The sequence below is a fragment of the Mytilus trossulus genome, chromosome 1, assembly GCF_036588685.1.
Source record: "Mytilus trossulus isolate FHL-02 chromosome 1, PNRI_Mtr1.1.1.hap1, whole genome shotgun sequence".
Taxonomy (NCBI): Eukaryota; Metazoa; Mollusca; class Bivalvia; order Mytilida; family Mytilidae; genus Mytilus; species Mytilus trossulus.
Window position 1 is genome coordinate 47,555,097 of NC_086373.1, and position 21,130 is coordinate 47,576,226.

General features: G+C 31.4%; 1 protein-coding gene across 1 annotated transcript in view; it reads left to right on the forward strand.

Annotated features, from left to right (window-relative positions):
* Window positions 1-234: 234 nt before the first annotated feature.
* The window catches only part of LOC134725858 (uncharacterized), a 35,253-nt gene continuing 14,357 nt past the window's right edge, over window positions 235-21,130 (forward strand). The window contains exons 1-3 of the mRNA XM_063590092.1: window positions 235-352; window positions 7,077-7,220; window positions 15,779-15,885. Coding sequence (XP_063446162.1) covers window positions 341-352; window positions 7,077-7,220; window positions 15,779-15,885 — 263 coding nt within the window. The 5' untranslated portion in view covers window positions 235-340. The remainder of the gene's footprint in view (window positions 353-7,076; window positions 7,221-15,778; window positions 15,886-21,130) is intronic.

Sequence of the window (21,130 nt, forward strand, 5' to 3'; positions counted from 1 at the left end):
GGTCTTACTTGTTGTCTCATTGTTATTTTGTACTGCCTATTTTTAATCTCCCTTCAAGGAATAAAAGACCGCTAAACAGTTACACCAATGATTTGTATAGTAAGATCTAACTATACAAATCCAGGATTTGTATAGTTAGATCTTACTATAAAAATCATTTGTCTAACTGTTTAGCGGCCTTTTTAAATTCCTTTTATAGATTCCGGAAATAAATTTTAGTTCGCATTTGAGTTGTAATTATAAGATCAGAGCCATTTCCGATTTGAAGCTATTTTGAAGAAAAATATTTTTTTTATGTTTATGTTGATTTATAAGGATTCTGGAACACTAAAAAATATATATGGATGCAACTGTAGGTATTTCATTATATATTGACCTCATTTCGAGTATTGTCAATTTCGGAGGCCCAAACAAGCAATGACAAGTGAAAATCTAAGACGAATTTAAATTTGTAAAGAGACTATGAACCAATAAATCATAAATAATTCTGATCCTGATTTTAAGGTCAAATCATTGGCATGACTTGTAGCATTGTACTTTTTCGTTGCATCCTTGTCTAGAACTAAGTTATTCTATGTCTCTAAGTAGTTAGATATAGGAAGATGTGGTATGAGTCAGTGCCATGTACATTGTATTTAATCATGGGCTTGTCTAGCTGCGAAAACGTAGCTCTATTGTCCTTTGAATTTTTTTTTTGCCTGCAAATATCAAAATCCTCAAAAGGACCTTAAGAGCTACGTTTACAATCTAGTGCATGTCATGGTACTTTGGTATACTGCTTTGCACACAATAGAATTTCTAGCTTTTTAGATCAGAAAACTGCTCTGTTGTCTCTAAATATTCACCTGCAGTAAATGAGGGTTTCCACTGATAGTCCTCGTCAATGTTTGGACAAAAAGAATCAATTATCATACTACATTTTGTACATGTACATGACATGTAGCTAACAAATTTTGTGAAAGTATACCATAACCATGATAACACAAACCTTGGTTTTTTTTAGCATTTTTGATGTTTTTGTTTTTTTCGGTCAACAATAGTTTTGACAAATGAACAAGTCAAATATTCAATTTTGACAGAAAATCAGTAATTAGTTTGATTGTAAAAAGATACATCCATTTGATAGCTATTCATATAAACTATACACCAAAAGGTCATGAAGGTACATTTGTACATATTACTGTGAATTCAGAAATTATTGCAAGGTTTTTATTAATGCTAAAATGTGACTGAATGCATATGAGCATTGCAATAAATAAGAACTTGCATTATTATATCTGGTATATATAATTCTATACAGATATTTCTGAAATCATAATGATTAATCTTTCATTTTCATGATTTTCCTGAGTTTAGTACTCCATTCTTCAAAATAAGCAATAATTAAAACGCACAATAATTTCTTAATTTACAGTGCTTTTATTCTTAGAGGCAGTATATTATGAAGTTTCCATCTTTCATATGACCTTGACCTTATTTTCATGGTTCAGTGGTAAGTTTTGGTCTATTACTTTCTGATACTGTATTTAATATATTTGTATGTCAACTTTATTTTTATGTATAGGTTTTATTTGACCTTTAAGGATTCATTCTCCATCCAAGTCACAATTATAAAAGTAAACCATTATAGGTCTAGGTATAGTCCTCAACACAGAGACTAGGTTCACACCAAACAGTAAGCTATAAAGGGCCCCAACATCTACAAAATGTTTTAGTGTTAACTAAAAGCATTCAAATGGGAAAACCAACCGTCTTATGATTATAATCTAAATAACAAACAAGAAACGAGTAATACTTAGGAACCAAATAAACAGACGACAACCACTGAACATCAGAAGTCTGTTTCTTAGATACAGCATACTGGTACTACATGTACAAATATGCAATATTCAAAAATGTACTTGTAGTTTATGATGTGTGTGAAATAATTGCTAAAATGATAAGTGCAGGTGCATAATTGGCTTATTTGGTTTCTTAGAACTTTTGGATGTTTCTCTTTACTAGTGGAAGTTAATAATGGAAACATATTGTACTCAGGTTCACAAAGAAAGCTGTAATTTACATTGTTTATTGTTTATTCATTTGTTAAGTACTATATAACTGAAGAAGGAAGTAAAGGAGAAGGACAAAGATAGAAATTGTTTTCGTACATGTACACTTAATCCTTACTTGGTAAGAAAACTTTGGAATATAATATCTTGGTAACTACTTCGAGTTAAACATTACAGATTACATCATAAATGTAAGTTTAGGAAATGTGTAGTGGTATGCATATTGCGGTCAGTGATTAAGTTCCACCCTTTGATTCAAAATATGAACAAGCACAAAAATTAGACTTCAAGCTTAACTGACTATGATTGTCAGTGGTTCTCTCTAGGTACTCTGATTTCCTCCACCAATTAAAAATGGCTGCCATGAAATAGTGAGCAGTTTGAACCAAAAACTTTCCCACTTCTAACATGTCTAATCCAAAGCCCAATATTCCTATATGGTTATGCCCCCTTGTCCATAAGTTGATTTCCATTCTCTACCAAATTTAATGAACTTACACACAATGTTTATATTACCACAAAACACAAATCATTTCAAAATTTTGGTGGGTCACCTTAACCTTTCTAGAGTTATGCCCCTTTACAAATTTAAATTCAAAAGGAAAAATTGCTGATTTTTTTGTTTCCATTCTCTTACTTAAGTTTGCCTCAACCAAATGTCAATGAATGTTACGAATAGGAAACAATACCAATTAGTACAAAACTCAGATCAGTAACAAATTTGGGTATTGTCAATCTAACTGTTCATCTGTTATGCTCCTTTGTCACTTTATATGATATATATATGCCCGCAGAGACATCATCTGTAGCCCATGGAAACATTCCCCATTTATTTTTAGCTCACCTGGCCCGAAGGGCCAAGTGAGCTTATGCCATCACTTGGCGTCCGTCGTCTGTCGTCGTAAACTATTTCAAGAATCTTCTCCTCTGAAACAACTGGGCCAAATACTTCCAAACTTCAACTGAATGTTCCTTAGGGTATCTAGTTTATAAATTGTATCCAAGGTTTTGATTTATCAACAAACATGGTCGCCATTGCTAAAAATAGAACAAAGGGGTCAAATGCAGTTTTTGGCTTATAACTCAAAAACCAAAGCAATTAGAGCAAATCTGACATGGGGTAATATTGTTTATCAGGTCAAGATCTATCTGCCCTGAAATTTTCAGATGAATCAGACAACCTGTTGTTGGGTTGCTGCCCCTGAATTGATAATTTTAAGGAAATTTTGCTGTTTTTGGATATTATCTTGAATATTATTATAGATAGAGATAAACTGTAAACAGCAATAATGTTCAGCAAAGTAAGATTTACAAATAAGTCAACATGACCGAAATGGTCAGTTGACCCCTTTAGGAGTTATTGCCCTTTATAGTCAATTTTTAACCATTTTTCGTAAATCTTAGTTATCTTTTACAAAAATCTTCTCTTCTGAAACTACTGGGCCAAATACATGTACTTCCAAACTTTAACTGAATGTTCCTTAGGGTATCTAGTTTATAAATTGTATCTGAAATTTTGATCTATCAACAAACATGGTCGCCATTACTAAAAATAGAACATAGGGGTCAAATGCAGTTTTTGGCTTATAACTCAAAAACCAAAGCATTTAGAGCAAATCTGACACGGGGGTTATATTGTTAATCAGGTCAAGATCTATCTGCCCTGTAATTTTCAGATGAATCAGACAACCTGTTGTTGGGTTGCTGCCCCTGAATTGATAATTTTAAGGAAATTTTGCTGTTTTTGGATATTATCTTGAATATTATTATAGATAGAGATAAACTGTAAATAGCAATAATGTTCAGCAAAGTAAGATTTACAAATAAGTCAACATGACCGAAATGGTCAGTTGACCCCTTTAGGAGTTATTGCCCTTTATAGTCAATTTTTAACCATTTTTCGTAAATCTTAGTAATCTTTTACAAAAATCTTCTCCTCTGAAACTACTGGGCCAAATACTTCCAAACTTTAACTGAATGTTCCTTAGGGTTTCTAGTTTATAAATTGTATCCGAAGTTTTGATCTATCAACAAACATGGTCACCATTGCTAAAAATAGAACATAGGGGTCAAATGCAGTTTTTGGCTTATAACTCAAAAACCAAAGCATTTAGAGCAAATCTGACATTGGGTAATATTGTTTATCAGGTGAAGATTTATCTGTCCTGAAATTTTCAGATGAATCAGACAACCTGTTGTTGGGTTACTGCCCCTGAATTGATAATCTTAAGGAAATTTTGCTGTTTTTGGTTATTATCTTGAATATTATTATAGATAGAGATAAACTGTAAAGTGAGCAATAATGTTCAGCAAAGTAAGATCTACAAATAAGTCTATCTGACCAAAGTTGTCAATTGACCCCTTAAGGAGTTATTGCCCTTTAAAGACTTTTTTCACAATTTGTTCATCATGTTGACTTACTTTAAAAAATCTTCTCCTTTGAAACTGCTGTATCAATTTCAGCCAAACTTAGGCTAAATGAGTTTCATAGTATCTTGTATAAATTTTATATTTTATTTCCTTGTATGTCAAGAAACATAGCTTCTATGGCTAAAATAGAACATAGGAGAAAATGATTTTTTTTTTGCTTTTGAAGAAAATAGGTTGATCCAAAAACATTTAAATAAATTGAAAAGCCAAAATAATCATTGATGAGAGATTTAACCAAAAGAATTAAGGCGAGCGATTCAGGCTCTTGAGAGCCTCTTGTTTAACATAGGTATCCCGGTAGAAAATGAAAAATCAGTATATTGTTGTAAGCTGATGATATTGCTTTAGTGACTGAAAACAAACGTGTTATGCAAGTTGTTCATGACGTACTTAATAAATGGTGTGTGAAATGAAGATTAAACGTAAATAGTGCAAAATCAAGTGTTATGCACTTCCGGAAAGGTTGAATTCCATGGACCAGGTCAACATTCAAAATTGGAAATGAACAACTACAAATTGTTGAGCAATACAAGTACCTGGGCATTATTTTTAGCGAGAAACTTAAGTATACTGCTGCAGTGGATGCATTTGCTAAAGCTGGTGGTACAGCATTTGGTGCTTCTATTTCAAAAGTTCATTCATACAAAGAAATTGGATTTAAAACCTTTGAAACTGTGTTTAACTTCTGTATCAGCCCTGTTTTAGATGATTGCTCTGGTGTTTGGGGCTACAATACTTATCATTGCATTGGTATGATACAAAACAGAGCAGTACAATATTTCTGTGGTTTACATCGGTTTGCACCCACTAAAACATTAAACAGTGAACTTGGCTGGTTACCACCAATGCAAAGACATTGGTTAAATATGGTACGCCCGTCTCATTCTTATGGACGACGAGAGAATCATGAAAAAAGTTTTCGAGTGGGAGTATAAAAATAATGGATTATGGCGCACGCAAGTTATGGACATCTTTAAAAAACTTGGTTTAAGTAACCTCTATGAAAAAAACCAAATAGTGGACATACAAGAAGCTAAAGAAAAACTTTTTTGTTATACTGAAAGTGAATGGATTTACAAATCTGTTTTATCACTGAAATTACGAACATTTGTGATCTTCAAAGAAAATTACGAACTAGAACAGTATATCACAACAAATCTGTCTAGACAAGAACAATCAGCTTTTTCCCAATTAAGATGTGGGATTCTTCCTATACACATTGAGACTGAAAGGTTCAAATTCTGTAACCAGACTGAATATGTGTACTGTGTGAAAAGCAAGAGGTCGAAGATGAAAAACATTTTATGTTAAACTGTCCATATGTTATGACAAACTTAAACAAAGGTTTCTACCTAAGGCCGCATAATCATTAGACAATTTTAGTGACAATACATGTACTAAGCGAAAAACTTATCCATTTATTGAAATACTATCAAATTCAAACCGCAAAATTTGTAAATTCAGCTTTCATTCATAAAAAAAAAAAACTTTACATCTGAATTTTATTTTGTAAACTTGGCTTAAAGTGCAGCATGTGCAGAGTGAGCCAACAGTGCGTAAATTGGTGTGAAAATCACAAATCAATCAATTAGTTAATTTTTTTTTTGTGCTATAATATATAGTTATGTTTTCATACTACAATGTATATGACAATTATTTGTTAATACTGAGGTTGTGAGTTTGAGTCCCACTCTGCATATCATGACAAGATGATTTGACTCCAAGCTCAATTGACTCTGGTTGTCAGTTTTCCTATTGAAGGTTGGTAATTCAGTTTTCTTCCCAGGGCCTTTTAGCATCAAGGTAATGTGATGCTATCTGAATTGATTTTTGTGTAGATTGTGTTATAGATGTGATGCTATAATTTTTAGAAATAAGTGGTAGTTCAAATTTCCTTTAATATTTACCAGGATGCCATTTTAATTATATTGGGAGAAAGCTACATACTGTATTTAATTTTTTTATATATATATATAAAATGGAACACACCTTGGTGGTAAAAATGTGCTCATGAAATTTTCTGCACTTCTTCTACCATTTTTTCAAAGGTTTATATTTACATTTTTCAAAAGGAATAGGGACATAACTTGTATCAACCATGGATGCCAACTATAATAAGGTACAAGATATTGATGTATAGGAAAATCTGAAATGAAATTTAATTACACCTCTGAGGTCTCATCTAATGTAAGATCAAATTTGTATATTTGGTAAAATCTCATTTTTCTTTTTCTTGAAAATATTAAATTAGATTTAAGCGTGCATTAGTTGGGAAAATTGTCATAAATACATGGTATTTTAGTAACTTGAAAGATTTCTATATATATCTTTCTTTTTTGTTCTAGAAATGTCCACTGTAGTGTTAACAAAAATATACATACATGTACTCAGACTTGATATCTTTTACATTCATGAGTGGCATTATTGTACATGTTATAAGTTTTAGAAAATGCAGAGAATACTTGCATGACTATACTTTAGATTCAAATGCTTTGTTTATGAAGAAAAGCCATTAATATGCAAAACATGATTTCAGAAAGCTCTGTGAGTTGTACTTTTTTTATACATTTGTTCATCATTTATTTGTATTTTTAGAGTCAAGAGGCACACTTAAAGAAAAAACTACAATGTTTTCTACAAGAGCTGTTGAGGATGGGTACAGTGAAGGGTTTCAAACACTTAGCCACATACTTGAGAGGGAAAGAAGAAATGGTTATAAGCATTGTAAATGAACCTCAGGTACATAAAAAAATATATACTTATATCAAAAACTAAATTTGTCACATATATTTTATTTTAAAGGAATATGGTGTTGATGTTAGAACATCTATGTGTTTTCTTTTACAATTTGATCATAGTCTTGCCAAATTGTAAAAACAATAGAGTAAAAAACATGGAAAATATATAAAAGTACAACCTGGGACATACTTTGATAAATGATAGCCATAAAATATATGTCCACCATGATTGTCCTCTATATATTCATCATAAAACAACCTGTAGCTCGATTAGATATTTTCCATCTAAGATAATGTCTAGAATTTTATATAATTTTTTTTCTTTTTATTTTGATCCTTTATAATAAAATTTTTGCTCTATTTTGATGAAATAACAGTTCATTTCGATAAATCACTTTTTTCAGTTTTATTAATTTTGCACATATAACCGAAGCAGGATTAAGTCACAGAAAGTAATGTCACAGGAAAATTAAGTTGCAATAATAATAAAAAAAGGTTTTTTGTTAAATTAGTATACATTTATCAAACTATCTTTAAACCTGCTACCTTGACAAATTGTTTTTATTTATGAATTATTTGATAAAAAAAGACCTTTTGGTTACAAGTTATTTGATATATATACATGGAACATGTTTTTTTTTTCAGTAGTACTTTTTCCAGATCAAGTGTATTAGGAAAAATTTACTAGAATAGAATTAATTTCAGACATATTAGATATTGTATACTATTTTTGGGGATACTTTATTTCGTGTTTTTCACTTTGTAAACTATTTCACTGCTATTTAATTTCGCGATTTCTAATTTTTGGATATAGTTTAATAAGGAAAGATCTAAGTTTTACATATTCACGACGATTTATATTCGCGTTTCATTTTCTACTCGTGAAAGTCGCGAAAATAAGTTGGTTTACAGTACTCATGATAATTAATTATTTATCTTTTTTTTGCAGTTTATCATGTTTATTTTTAACCTTTTTATCAATGTTTATCTATCTAAACATATCTTTGTCTACCATCATAGTGAGATATCTTTCAATTGTGTTTATCTAAATCAAATACATGTTAAAAGTATAAGCATAGATATGAGGTAAGAGTTCCATTCTCCTTAGAGCATGTAGTCAGACTTTCCCATAAAAAGCTCTGATAAGCTTCTGATAGTCCTAAAGGTGAATGGAAAAATATATATGGTTACATGGTCTTCTTCCAACCAGCAGTGGAGAGTCAATTTCGCTGTGCTGGATGTTCAAGTACACAGCCACATACAGTCAGAATGAGGACATTATATCAGATGCCTCATGTAAAGAGTACCATACTATCTGCATGTTAAAAAACCCCTCTAACAACTCATTTAGTGGTTTGTAGCTGGCCTAACAATGCAAAACTACTCTCCAATTTACGATATTTTAGTGACACTAGGCAGTCAAATTAATCTGACCTTCATTCTAGACAGCCTCTATTTCAGGACCTACATTTTGTATTCATTGTAAATTTGTTCTTGTCTTGATGAACATGCATCAAATACTTGTCACTTGACTTTAATCAACCAACAATCAATTTATCAATCTTATTTGGATAATATGCCTGAAAATCAGTTAAACAGTTTCAGTAAATTCTGGACCAAATCACTACTTTACATTAAGATTCAGCCCATGTTTTGAGTTTAATAGAATAGGAAGATTTTTCTCTCATAAATTACTAAATGGATTTCAGTCATTTTTAAATTGTTATTTGGATGGAGAGTTTGTCTCATTGGCACTCACACCACATCTTCCTATATCTATTCAGTGTCAAAAAAAATCACAGTAGATTCCTTACATAACATTTATTCCACTGTGTAGTTTCTATTTTAGTTTTGAATTTGAAAAGTTTTTGTTAAGGTTTCACATAGCATTAAACCATGTAAACGAACTTTGACCAAACAATTTCAACAAAAAACTGGGAGGCATCATGTGATTTAACTTCCCCTCAATTCAATCATTAAATATCTTTTTTAAAAGATAATTCAATTATGTACCTCCTGCCATTTGCCTGGTGGCCAATCCAGAAATTTTCATAAGTGGAGGCACACTGACTATCTAAGAGGGGCCGCTCCTGTCATGCTTCAGTGATTCCCTATATAATAAAACAAATTTTCCCCAGAAATGGGGGGGGGGGATGGAGGGGGGGCTCTTAATCCCCCTCTGGTGCCTACTGTCAATTGGTATATTTGAATATAGTTAAGCAGTTTTAAACTTAAAATTGGTTGGCAAATTTATGTGTTTTAAAATTTGTTTTTTTTCATCAATCTTATATTCAATTTATTTGGTATCAGGGGGTTTTGTCATTCCAAACCACAAAGATCATATGTAATCTGTGTAAATAGTGATTCACACAACACCAGCTTGCAGCAGGACAGATTTTTATACGACCGCAAATTTTGAAAAAATTTCGTCGTATATTGCTATCACGTTGGCGTCGTCGTCGTCGTCGTCGTCGTCGTCCGAATACTTTTAGTTTTCGCACTCTAACTTTAGTAAAATTGAATAGAAATCTATGAAATTTTAACACAAGGTTTATGACCATAAAAGGAAGGCTGGTATTGATTTTGGGAGTTTTGGTCCCAACATTTTAGGAATTAGGGGCCAAAAAGGGCCCAAATAAGCATTTTCTTGGTTTTCGCACTATAACTTTAGTTTAAGTTAATAGAAATCTATGAAATTTTGACACAAGGTTTATGACCACAAAAGAAAGGTTGGGATTGATTTTGGGAGTTTTGGTTTCAACAGTTTAGGAATTAGGGGCCAAAAAAGGGCCCAAATAAGCATTATTCTTGGTTTTAGCACAATAACTTTAGTTAAAGTAAATAGAAATCAATGAAATTTAAACACAATGTTTATGACCACAAAAGGAAGGTTGGTATTGATTTTGGGAGTTTCGGTCCCAACAGTTTAGGAATTAGGGGCCAAAAAGGGACCCAAATAAGCATTTTTCTTGGTTTTCGCACCATAGCATTAGTATAAGTAAATAGAAAAGCTATGAAATTTAAACACAAGGTTTATGACTATTAAAGGAAGGTTGGTATTGATTTTGGGAGTTTTGGTCACAACAGTTAAGGAAAAAGGGGCCCAAAGGGTCCAAAATTAAATTTTGTTTGATTTCATCAAAATTGAATAATTGGGGTTCTTTAATATGCCGAATCTAACTGTGTATGTAGATTCTTAATTTTTGGTCCCGTTTTCAAATTGGTCTACATTAAGGTCCAAAGGGTCCAAAATTAAACTTAGTTTGATTTTAACAAAAATTGAAACCTTTGGGTTCTTTGATATGCTGAATCTAAAAATGTACTTAGATTTTTGATTATTGGCCCAGTTTTCAAGTTGGCCCAAATCGAGGTCCAAAATTAAACATTGTTTGATTTCATCAAAAATTGAATAATTGGGGTTCTTTGATATGCCAAATCTAACTGTGTATGTAGATTCTTAATTTTTGGTCCAGTTTTAAAATTGGTCTAAATTAAAGTGCAAAGGGTCCAAAATTAAACTAAGTTTGATTTTAACAAAAATTAAATTCTTGGGCCTCTTTGATATGCTGAATCTAAACATGTACTTAGATTTTTGATTATGGGCCCAGTTTTCAAGTTGGTCCAAATCAGGATCTAAAATTATTATATTAAGTATTGTGCAATAGCAAGTCTTTTCAATTGCACAGTATTGTGCAATGGCAAGAAATATCTAATTTCACAACATTGTGAAATAGCAAATTTTTTTTTAATTAAGAGTTATCTTTCTTTGTCCAGTATAGTAAACAAGAAATATCTGCAAGAATTTTTTTTAATTGGAGTTATCTTTCTTTGTCCAGAATCAACTTAAATCTTTGTTATATACAATATACAATGTATATTCACTTTTTACTACCAACTGATAAATTTAAATAATCTTTACCATTCAGTGATAACAAGCAGTTTTTTTACATCTTAATATTTTATGATGTATTTAAATGAGTAGTAATTGTTGCAAACTCCATTAGAATATTTGAATTGAAATTAGTTTTGGAATAAGGGAAAGGGGGATGTGATTAAAAAATTGGGTTCAATTTTTCTCATTTGAAATTTCATAAATAAAAAGAAAATTTCTTCAAACATTTTTTTGAGAGGATTAATATTCAACAGCATAGTGAATTGCTCTAAGAGAAAACAAAAATTTTAAGTTCATTTGAATACATTCATTCTGTGTCAGAAACCTATGCTGTGTCAACTATTTAATCACAATCCAAATTTAGAGCGGAATCCAGCTTGAATGTTGTGTCCATACTTGCCCCAACCGTTCAGGGTTCAACCTCTGCGGTCGTATAAAGATACGCCCTGCGGAGCATCTGGTTATCAATTATACCGTATTTGTTTGTTTCATGTACAATGTATTATACAAATCAGGCATAGGTATCATTGATCCCTGACAAGTTAAACCTATGATTCAATTATAATTACACAATCCTGTAGACCACTTTATTGTTACATTGGAATCCTGTTTAAGGAGGCTCGAGGGAATAAAAAATTCAAAAAAAAATTAAACATTTGTTTTTCATTACAAATTGTTTTTGTTACCTTTTGAAGTTGTTACTTTATCATATGGTACAAAAATCATTCAAAACAATCAATTTGTGTTGGCCCCAGATGACTTTTAAAATGTATACATCACTGAAAAAGTTCCAAAGTATCTCCCTTTGGTGGAAAAATGCCATTTTTTGGCTTTAAATTTAAAATATCTTTTTCAACTCATCGGTGACCTATATTTTTCTATATAATTCTATATAAGCTGTGCTTAAACTAAATTATTGTAAAATTTGAGCGATTTCTGTAATAAATTTCTTTTTTTATTTCGATGTTAACTTTATTTCTCTTATTACTTCAACAGAAAAAAACACTTTTACAAAAATGTATGCTCCTTTCGAAGGCAGATTGTGAGCGCAAATGAACGGTGACCCCACTTTTTATACGACCGCAAATTTTGAAAAAATTTTCGTCGTATATTGCTATCACGTTGTTTATTTTATTTTTCTATTAACTTTAAGATAAAATTCATTTAAAGAAAAATATAGAGAAATCCTTTATAAATGATTTAGACCCGCGAACCCTCTTAAGGGGAAAATGTGGGTTTAATATAATACAATATACACCTTCTGGTCCAAGGACATAGTTTTAACTGTCCTTTGGTTTGATGTTGTCTTTGTATATAGTTCCTAGCTATATATAGTGTAAATAGTGTATAACTAACTTGCAAATATTTTTCACACTCTATACCTAATATATTTCTTGATATTTCATGCATGAAATATTAGGAAATGAATGAATTATGACATAATAAAAAAAAAAATTGGGTGCTGAATTGTCAGTTAACTATTTAAAGTAGTTTAAGTCCAGTTAAAAAAGGTCAAATTGAATTTTAGACACCCTTAACTTAGAATTGTCTATATTTTAAGTTAGAATAGGTAGACTTTTCTAAAAAAAATTATATTATTTGTCCGAATAGTAGTACACCACACTGTAAAAATCTGTTTGAGATAGAGCAGATGTGATTTTTTTAAATTTGGATTTATTGTACGTCTTAAAAGAAATCTGCACTACAAGATAACTAGGGTTTTCTAGGCAGGGGATATAAGATTTTGAAATTTTTTCATTTTATACTTATTTGTTGCAGATGTACAATATATTCTTATGTCTTGTTGCATTCACATCTGTAACAGTTTTGCACTGAACAATAGTATGTCAGAATTTCTGCTATAACTGTCAGATTTCTGACCCAGTAAATGAGCACTCTCTTGAGGCTTGAAAAATGACATTTTCACTGTTCGTTATCAGACATATCAAGTTTTCCAATTTAGTAAATGCAAATGAAAAGAGATTACACAAATGGCTTTTTGTATTATATACTATTTTATACAATTGGAAAAAAAAATGACAGATAAAATATTTTTAATTGACATATGTCATGTGTTTTTGTTTATATATTATGCTAGATGGATATACAAAAGTCATCTAAATAACAGATGAATGATTATGAAGTAAATGTATTGACCAAATGCAAACTGCAGATCATAGGTATATATTTCCTCAGTTAGATTTTTTTTATACCTTACCTAAGTTCAGTTATCTCCCCTTAAATGTCCAAGTTTAAAAAATTATTCTAAAATTCCAATTATTTGGTAGTTATTTAAACATTTTGAAAAATGCAATTAAACACCAAGTTTTGTTTTTATAAATTAACAGTCTAACCTATAAATTGCAAATCTGTCTTTAAATTTATAGATTTTGGCAAATTCGTGAATGCAATTTGTTGTACAATCCAAGAATTTGGTATACCGGTACCATGAATCTTCCTTAAGATTTGTTTGTATAATTGTATAATCAGTACAATAAGTTGTGTATTAGTATTTCAATTGCTCTGACATTGTACCACAATGTTAAATACCATAAGTAGGTGGTTTGGATTTTTTGAAGGGTTATGGGGCAACAAGTCTAATAATAAAGGGCCATAAAAGGGGCCAAATACAAGCTTTTTTCTAGTTTGCGGACAATAACTTGTTTACAATTGTATGCATCTTTCTGACATTGTAATTCAAGGTTCAATATATCACAGGGAAGGCTTGGATACAGTTTAGGGTTGATTTCCCCGAAATTGTAGGAATAAGGGACCCACTAAAAGGGCTGTAAAAAGCATTTTTCTAGTTTACAGACAATAACTTGTGTTTAAGTGTATGGATCTCTCTGAAATTATACTACAAGGTTTCTTACTACAAATGAAAGGCTAGAATTGAGTTTTGGGGTTCTTGCTCCAAGGGAGATTTCATTTAGTTTGGGGCCAGAAAAAGCATTTTTGTAGTTTGCAGTCAAAAACTTGTGTTTAAGTGTATAAATCTCTTTGACATTATACCAAATTAGTTTCCATACTAACCAAGGGATGGCTATGGGGGGTTATGTCTCAAATCATATAGCAAATAGGGGCAAAAAGGGGGGAAAACAAGGATTTTTCTTGTTAAAGGCAATTTAGACAATTTAAAGGCAGTGCAAGGGAGGTAATCCCAATTCCATTTAAAGAATACTGTTATATATGTTTGATTACCTCCCTTACACTGCTCAATTAATTATGTATTAAGAAATGGTGATTGTCTTGAGCGGTGCATTACGTTTGTGCACATTTCCATTACATTTGCTTGCAAAAATCATTATGTTTGCGATATTCATCATATACTTATGACCCCCCTGCCACCCATCCATCCAACCACCCCAACCCAACCAGATTTGCTATATAAAAAAAAACCTTCAACTGTTCGTGCCTTGACAAAACTTTACAAACTAACTTAAATTATTCACAAATTTAGAATAGATCACTATTCGGGGTACTTTTGTTCACCCTGACAAATTTGCAATGTAGTTACATGTATTCTCTAAGTTATAACGGAATTTATCATGAACACTTTTATATTTTGTCTGAAATAGAATTCAATATAAACAATAAACAATTAAAATATATTTTCAAAGTTAATGATTTTAGTCATAATATGAAAATTATAGTCATTTATATTTTGATATTATTGATAATTTATTAAATATATTCAAAATATTCAAAAAGATTTTTTTTTTAAAGTTACTATTGATTATTAGATTAATATTAATTTTAACCATGACTGTATGTCATTTGATGTTTTATGACATTTAAATGAGTAGTTATTAATGTTGCAAACTTGATTAGAAATTTAAATTGAGATTATTTTTTTAATAATGGAAACGAAATCAGAGGTGAAAACAAAGGTGAAAACAAATTAGAAAGGTTGGGTTACAACACAGATTTCAGATATCAGAAATTAAAAAGAAATTTCTTCACAATATTTTTTTTTAAGGGATTAATATTCAACAGCATAGTTAATTGCTCAAAAGCACAAACAAAAATAAGTTCATTAGACCACATTCGTTCTGGGTCAGAAACCTATGCTGTGTCAACTATTTAATCACAATCCAAATTCAGAGCTGTTTATAATCCAGCTTGAATGTTGTGCCCATATTTTCCCAAACTGTCAGGGTTTGACCTCTGCAGTCGTATAAAGTTGTGCCCTGCAGAGCATCTGATTCTATAGATATTATAAATATTTTACTGAGCCAGTACTTGAGTATCAATCAGTAAATCCAACGAGTATAATTAGTAAATCTTCACCGCGGTTGACATCCCTATTTTAAACAGTAGGTCAACTATGTTTGCCAGGTGTATGAAATGGTTGTACACTGATTGATTGTACTATTTTGTTACAGTCAGTTTTTATGTGTGGAGGAAGCCAGGTTGCCCCTAGTGAGAGAGAACAACATACATTTGATAGGAAAACTAGCAATCCTAGTCAAATGAGATTGGAGTTGAGCTCACATATGCCATGCAAGTATTCAGACTCACATCCTTAGACAGGCTTGTGATACAGCAGTTTGACTTGTTAGACCACTCAGCCAAACAGGCCCCCATTTTTCAATTTCAGTTCATAATGTAATAGGAAATGTTAAAACCCTCTCATTGCTCACAAGTAATTTGATTTTACCTTTCAGACTCAACACCGTGTATATAACACAGATTCTAGAAGAAATAGTGTGATGGAGGAACAAGTTCCAGATCCAAGTAAAAGTTTTACATCTCAACAACTACCTTACGACAAGTAAGATTTTAATGTTACAATTAGTTTCAGATTCTAAAGGACGAAGGGTAAACTCATCATTCGTACAAATGAAATAAAATGAAATAATAAATGTTACCTCAATGGTTAGTTTACAGCACATTTCAGTGAGTGTGTAGCTAATGGTAATATCTTTGGTTAGCTTGCCTGTTAGCTGAACCGTGAAGTCATTGTTAGGTAAGGTAAACTTCCCTCCTGTAATAGTAGACTAGCCCAACAGATAAAAAATCTATCTCTCTGTAGGACTAAGCTACTTTAAAAGGAGGGAAGTTTACCTTACCTAACAATGACTTCACGGTTCAGCTAACAAGCAAGCTAACCAAAGATATTACCATAAGCTACATACTGACTGAAATGTGCTGTAAATATATTTATTTATAGAGTATTAGGAAACAAGTTATGGTAACTTGTAATGTATTACTCACTTTCCACTTTACGGATGCAAGTGCTGCCTTAATTGTAACGACATAAGCCTACTCTTTTTCGAAATCTACAAGGGTGTCATTTAAGTGCAAGAGATGGGGCTCTCTCTGGACATGGATCAGCCATTTTTAGTCCCTTCGGACTGACTATAATCGTTTCTCAAGACCATACTCGTAAATGGTGTCAAGGGAGAGCAAAAGTCCCTGAAATTTTCCCGCGGAGCGTGAATCAATCCAGTAACCTTTGTGTTAGTAGTCTAATGCGCTCCCAGGTTGAATTTCTGTTGTTTACAGTGTTTTCAACCAGACTGGTTTGGTGTAAGTGTTTGAAAATATTCCCTAGATATTTTTTTCACGCTTGTCCCTGAAACAGCAAAAATACATACATAAATCACACCTGAGTATAACACGCAGGGTCAATGATAGAAAAAAAACCTGCAGCTTATTTACCGGTTTACACGGTATTAGATTCTGAAATGGCAAATTGTAACCCTTCATTTTGTGACCTATGTGTGTATGTCTTGAGTTGCTGTTTACTAGAAGTATATCAAATTAGCAACCCATCATACATGATTTCTATTTTTAATTTTTCATCACAAAATTGAAAAGTTTTCTAAACAACTTGATTTTGACTTTTAAACTTCGAAATAAAATACAAAATTAAGTACAGTAACAGTTAGGAAAGGACAGTAGAAAAAAAAGAATACTGAACATTGGAATATGATAGTTTGAGCAGGGCTTTGCTTCTTACTGGCACATTTTTTATGCTCAATTTATGGGCATTATGTTTTCTGGTCTGTGTGTCTGTTTGTTAGTTCATCAGTTCTTTCATTTTATTATATCATGTTGTTTGTCCGTCTGTCCAGCTTCAGGTTACAGTTTTTGGTCAAGATAGTTTTTGATGAAGTTGAAGTCCAATCAATTTTAAACTTAGTACACATGCTCCCTATGATATGATCTTTCTAATTTTATTGATGCCAAACTAGAGGTTTTACCCCATTTTCAAGGTCCACTGAACATAAAATGATAGTAAGAATAGGGCATCTGTGTCCTAGGGATGCATTATTGCTGTCATTTAAAACTTTATGAAAAACATTGTGTTCTACAATTGTTTTGCATGATTTTGCAGAAAAAAATCAAAGTATTATTACAATTTTTGTATAAGAGTAATGTTCATTAAGAATTTAGAATGCCATTGAGACAATAATCCATCAAAGCTCTAAGATATGAACAGCTGCATGACACAGTATAACCTTCAACAGTGAGCAACATTCATGCCAGAGAGATTGTGGAAAAACAAAATTTAAAAAAAACATGTCATATGCATGGCACCTACAACCAGTGTCAATTTTGGAAACATTTTGGGCACACATTTATTGTTTAGACAATATATAGTGTAGGACTATTTCACCTCTTGTCTATGATATTTAGCATCAATTTTTGATTCACATCTCTGTTGGGTTTGTCTTTTGTATTATTTCATCATATTCTGACAAGGTCAAATAACTGTCTAAAGACAATAGTAACTTTTGATACACTTGATGTATATCAATGATACTTGGCATGAGTGTTACTCATTATGAGATGTTAAGAAAACCTCTATCATTAAAATCTCGTGAGGTATTCATGTAACAACAAGTAAATAACTTGATGGAAGATTTTGTTCTCAGTCATGTCAGTAATACTTGTGTTAAGAATCTGCGGTATTTTGAACATTGTCAAAGCTGTGTGTGTGTGTGGAATAAATTTGTGAACTCTAAAATGACTATTATACTGATTTAAATGAAATAAGAGCTGTTGAAATCTGTGTACTGACTACTACAGATACAATGTTTTTTCTCAGTTGAGTACTTTATAAAGAAATCCAAATTTTAAGTAACACAGGTTCCCATCAGAATAAGCTGATCAGCTCCAATAGGTTGAGCAATTTTCAACAGCTTTTTTTTTCATAAAAAATTAGTTCCTTAATTCAATAGTTTATTAGTTTTGTTTGTATATTTTACATTGTACATGTAGATTGTTCCTTCATCCAAGCATATCTTGGATGTGCAGGATGAAGGTCATTCTTAGAATATGAGCCTGAGGCTCGAAAGTAATGAATTAGCTTAACTTCTCTATGAGGGGTGAAGCTTACATATAATATCTCTGTTTAAAGAAACGAACTATACCCAACTGACCATACCTGGCCAGTGACCTTGACCCTAGTATATAAGCACCTGTTCCATAATAACTTGTCATAATTTAAAGCAAGTTTGTGTCGACCAAAAATAAAACCCAGTGGAAAAGGGTGGGTCTGACTGATAATCCCTAGGGTGGGAATTAATTACTTTCGAGCCTCAGGCTCATATTCTAAGAATGACCTTCATCCTGCACATCCAAGATATGCTTGGATGAAGGAACATTCTTATTCATATTTCGCCTTCGGTCTCAAGTAATGAATTAGCTTGTTTAAAGTGTAGACACAAACTAAAAACAATTTTTATATAAATGCCAACATTTAATAAAGGATAAAAATCACAAGATCATCCAGTAACTACAACTGAAGAAAAGTGTTTTAGTACTGATATTATTTACTTTCCTGTTATAGAACTTGTAAAAAGTTTTACCATATGTCCAGACAAAACTGTTGCCATAATGTCCTTAATAGAACATCCTGAAGCTAAATGCACTTATGAAAAGGTTCCTCTGAATGAGTTAACCTTAAAACCTCGGATAAAATAAGAACTCTCTCTAACTATCTAAACTTTACGAAAAGACTTAGATGAATTCTCTCACCAATTTTGTACACAAAACATGATAAATCATTGTCTTAACACAAAGATTTGGTTTATCAAAACCTTTGTTCACCTCATTAGGTAAACTAACTAACAGATCTAGTATTTTTCAAAAACTCATGTATATGAAAAAATAAAGTGCCATGTCTCAGAATGAAAGACATAGAATGTAAATCTACAGCTGATAAAGATAGCACTTTAAGGCAGATGTAGTCAAGGCAAATAAAGACACAAGTATTAAAGACAGTCTTCAATGTTAAATACTCCAATGAATATTAAGAACTTAAAAAAAAAAAAAAAAAAAAAAAAAAAAAGAAAGCACTAAATTCATCTCCCAAGTGAAAGAGTATCTAACTCTTCAATTGCAGATTCAGGTTTAAGCAACCTTCCACAAATACATGTAGTAAACAAACAAATTAAGTAACATCTATTTCTTAAAGGATAAAGTCTGTTTCAACATAGAACAAGGAAAATACACATTAAACATGCTGAATACGAAAAGCTTGTGTTTTACAAAAAATTTAATAATCAATAACATCCTTTTTAGATGGTGATAAGGAATTGGTTCTCTAATTGAACACACCAAATAATGAAATTTCGCAAAAAATATTGATAATGCTTGATTATAGATGCAAGGTCTCCAAGATGAAGTGTAAATATATTTTACAAATGATTCTGAAATCTCCTGTTTATATTAAAGTGATTTCTGAGAATAATACACACTTTTACCCTACTGCACAATCAACCCTTCAGATGTTGGTTCACTTATATTTTTTACAATATACAGTTAAATTAAGTCTCTTCCTGACGGTAAGACATTATCTTCAGTATGCAACATTGTTGCTAATTTTTATGCTTAGCAGTTTAACTGACAAAAAATTAAAATTGGTCTTAGCAAAGAAAACCAACTCTGAGCAAGCCAAAAAGGATAATCAAAAGAGCCTTCTGAACTTTATCACTAATAATTTCCTTTATAATTATCCCCAACAATGAAAAACTTGAGAAAATATAAGGTCTTCAAAATTCTGATCATGAAAAATACAAACATCTCTGAAAGGAGCTTGTTGGTCAAAAGACAACGAGGTAATTATCTACAGATTTGAAAATGAAAACGTGATAAAAACAAAACAAATATATCTTCTTTCAATTGCCATCCTTTTGAATCTGTAAATTTTTTAGACAAATGATAAGCATCAAAATTTTCTTACCAGGAATATAAAGAGCTGTGATAAAAATGTTCCTTCTTGAACACCAAGCCCAAATAATGAAATATTTGTAGTAAGCATAATGCTGCTGCTGCATGTAAAGTGACAAAGAGGTTATACCTCCTATTGCATAATAAAAGCTACTGAAATTGTATTTTCTGATTGTATAACTCTCTGTGACTAAAACTTTTTCTCCATAAGAAAAATATAGCCAACAATACTATGAAATCTATATGAAATAAGTGCATACTCTTAAAGAAGCTCCATCTACCAACAGAAACATTTTCTTCAAATTTGGATCCCAAATCCTTCTTATGTCAGAGGAATCTGGTCCAATCCAAAAACCTTATTTGGATGGGTCTATAAATCAAATTTATAATTTCTGAATTTAAATTATTAAAACAAAATTTCACCTATTGATGATAATAAACACTGTAACAACTATACAGTGTTTCAACATTATTTCTCGCCATGTTTCTGCAATGTAACATTCCCACAGATACTGCATTAAAAGCATTCGTCACAAGACCAATAAATGATGTAAATCATCTAAAATACAGCTACACAATTCTATTTAAGAAGAATTTCCCAAGGGAGATAATTTTACCATTTCTCATCTGTCAGAAAAAACTAAAATAGCTCAGTATCAATAATGAGACAAAGGAAAACAATGTGCTTCCAAGGAATGAGTACCAACTTCTCAAAATTTATTCCGAAGCACAGCTTATCAAGCATTTGCACCACTTCTTCTGTACTCACAATACAATAATCTAAATTCTGATCCATAATAAAAGAATCATCAATGTATAAACTATAGCATGTATAT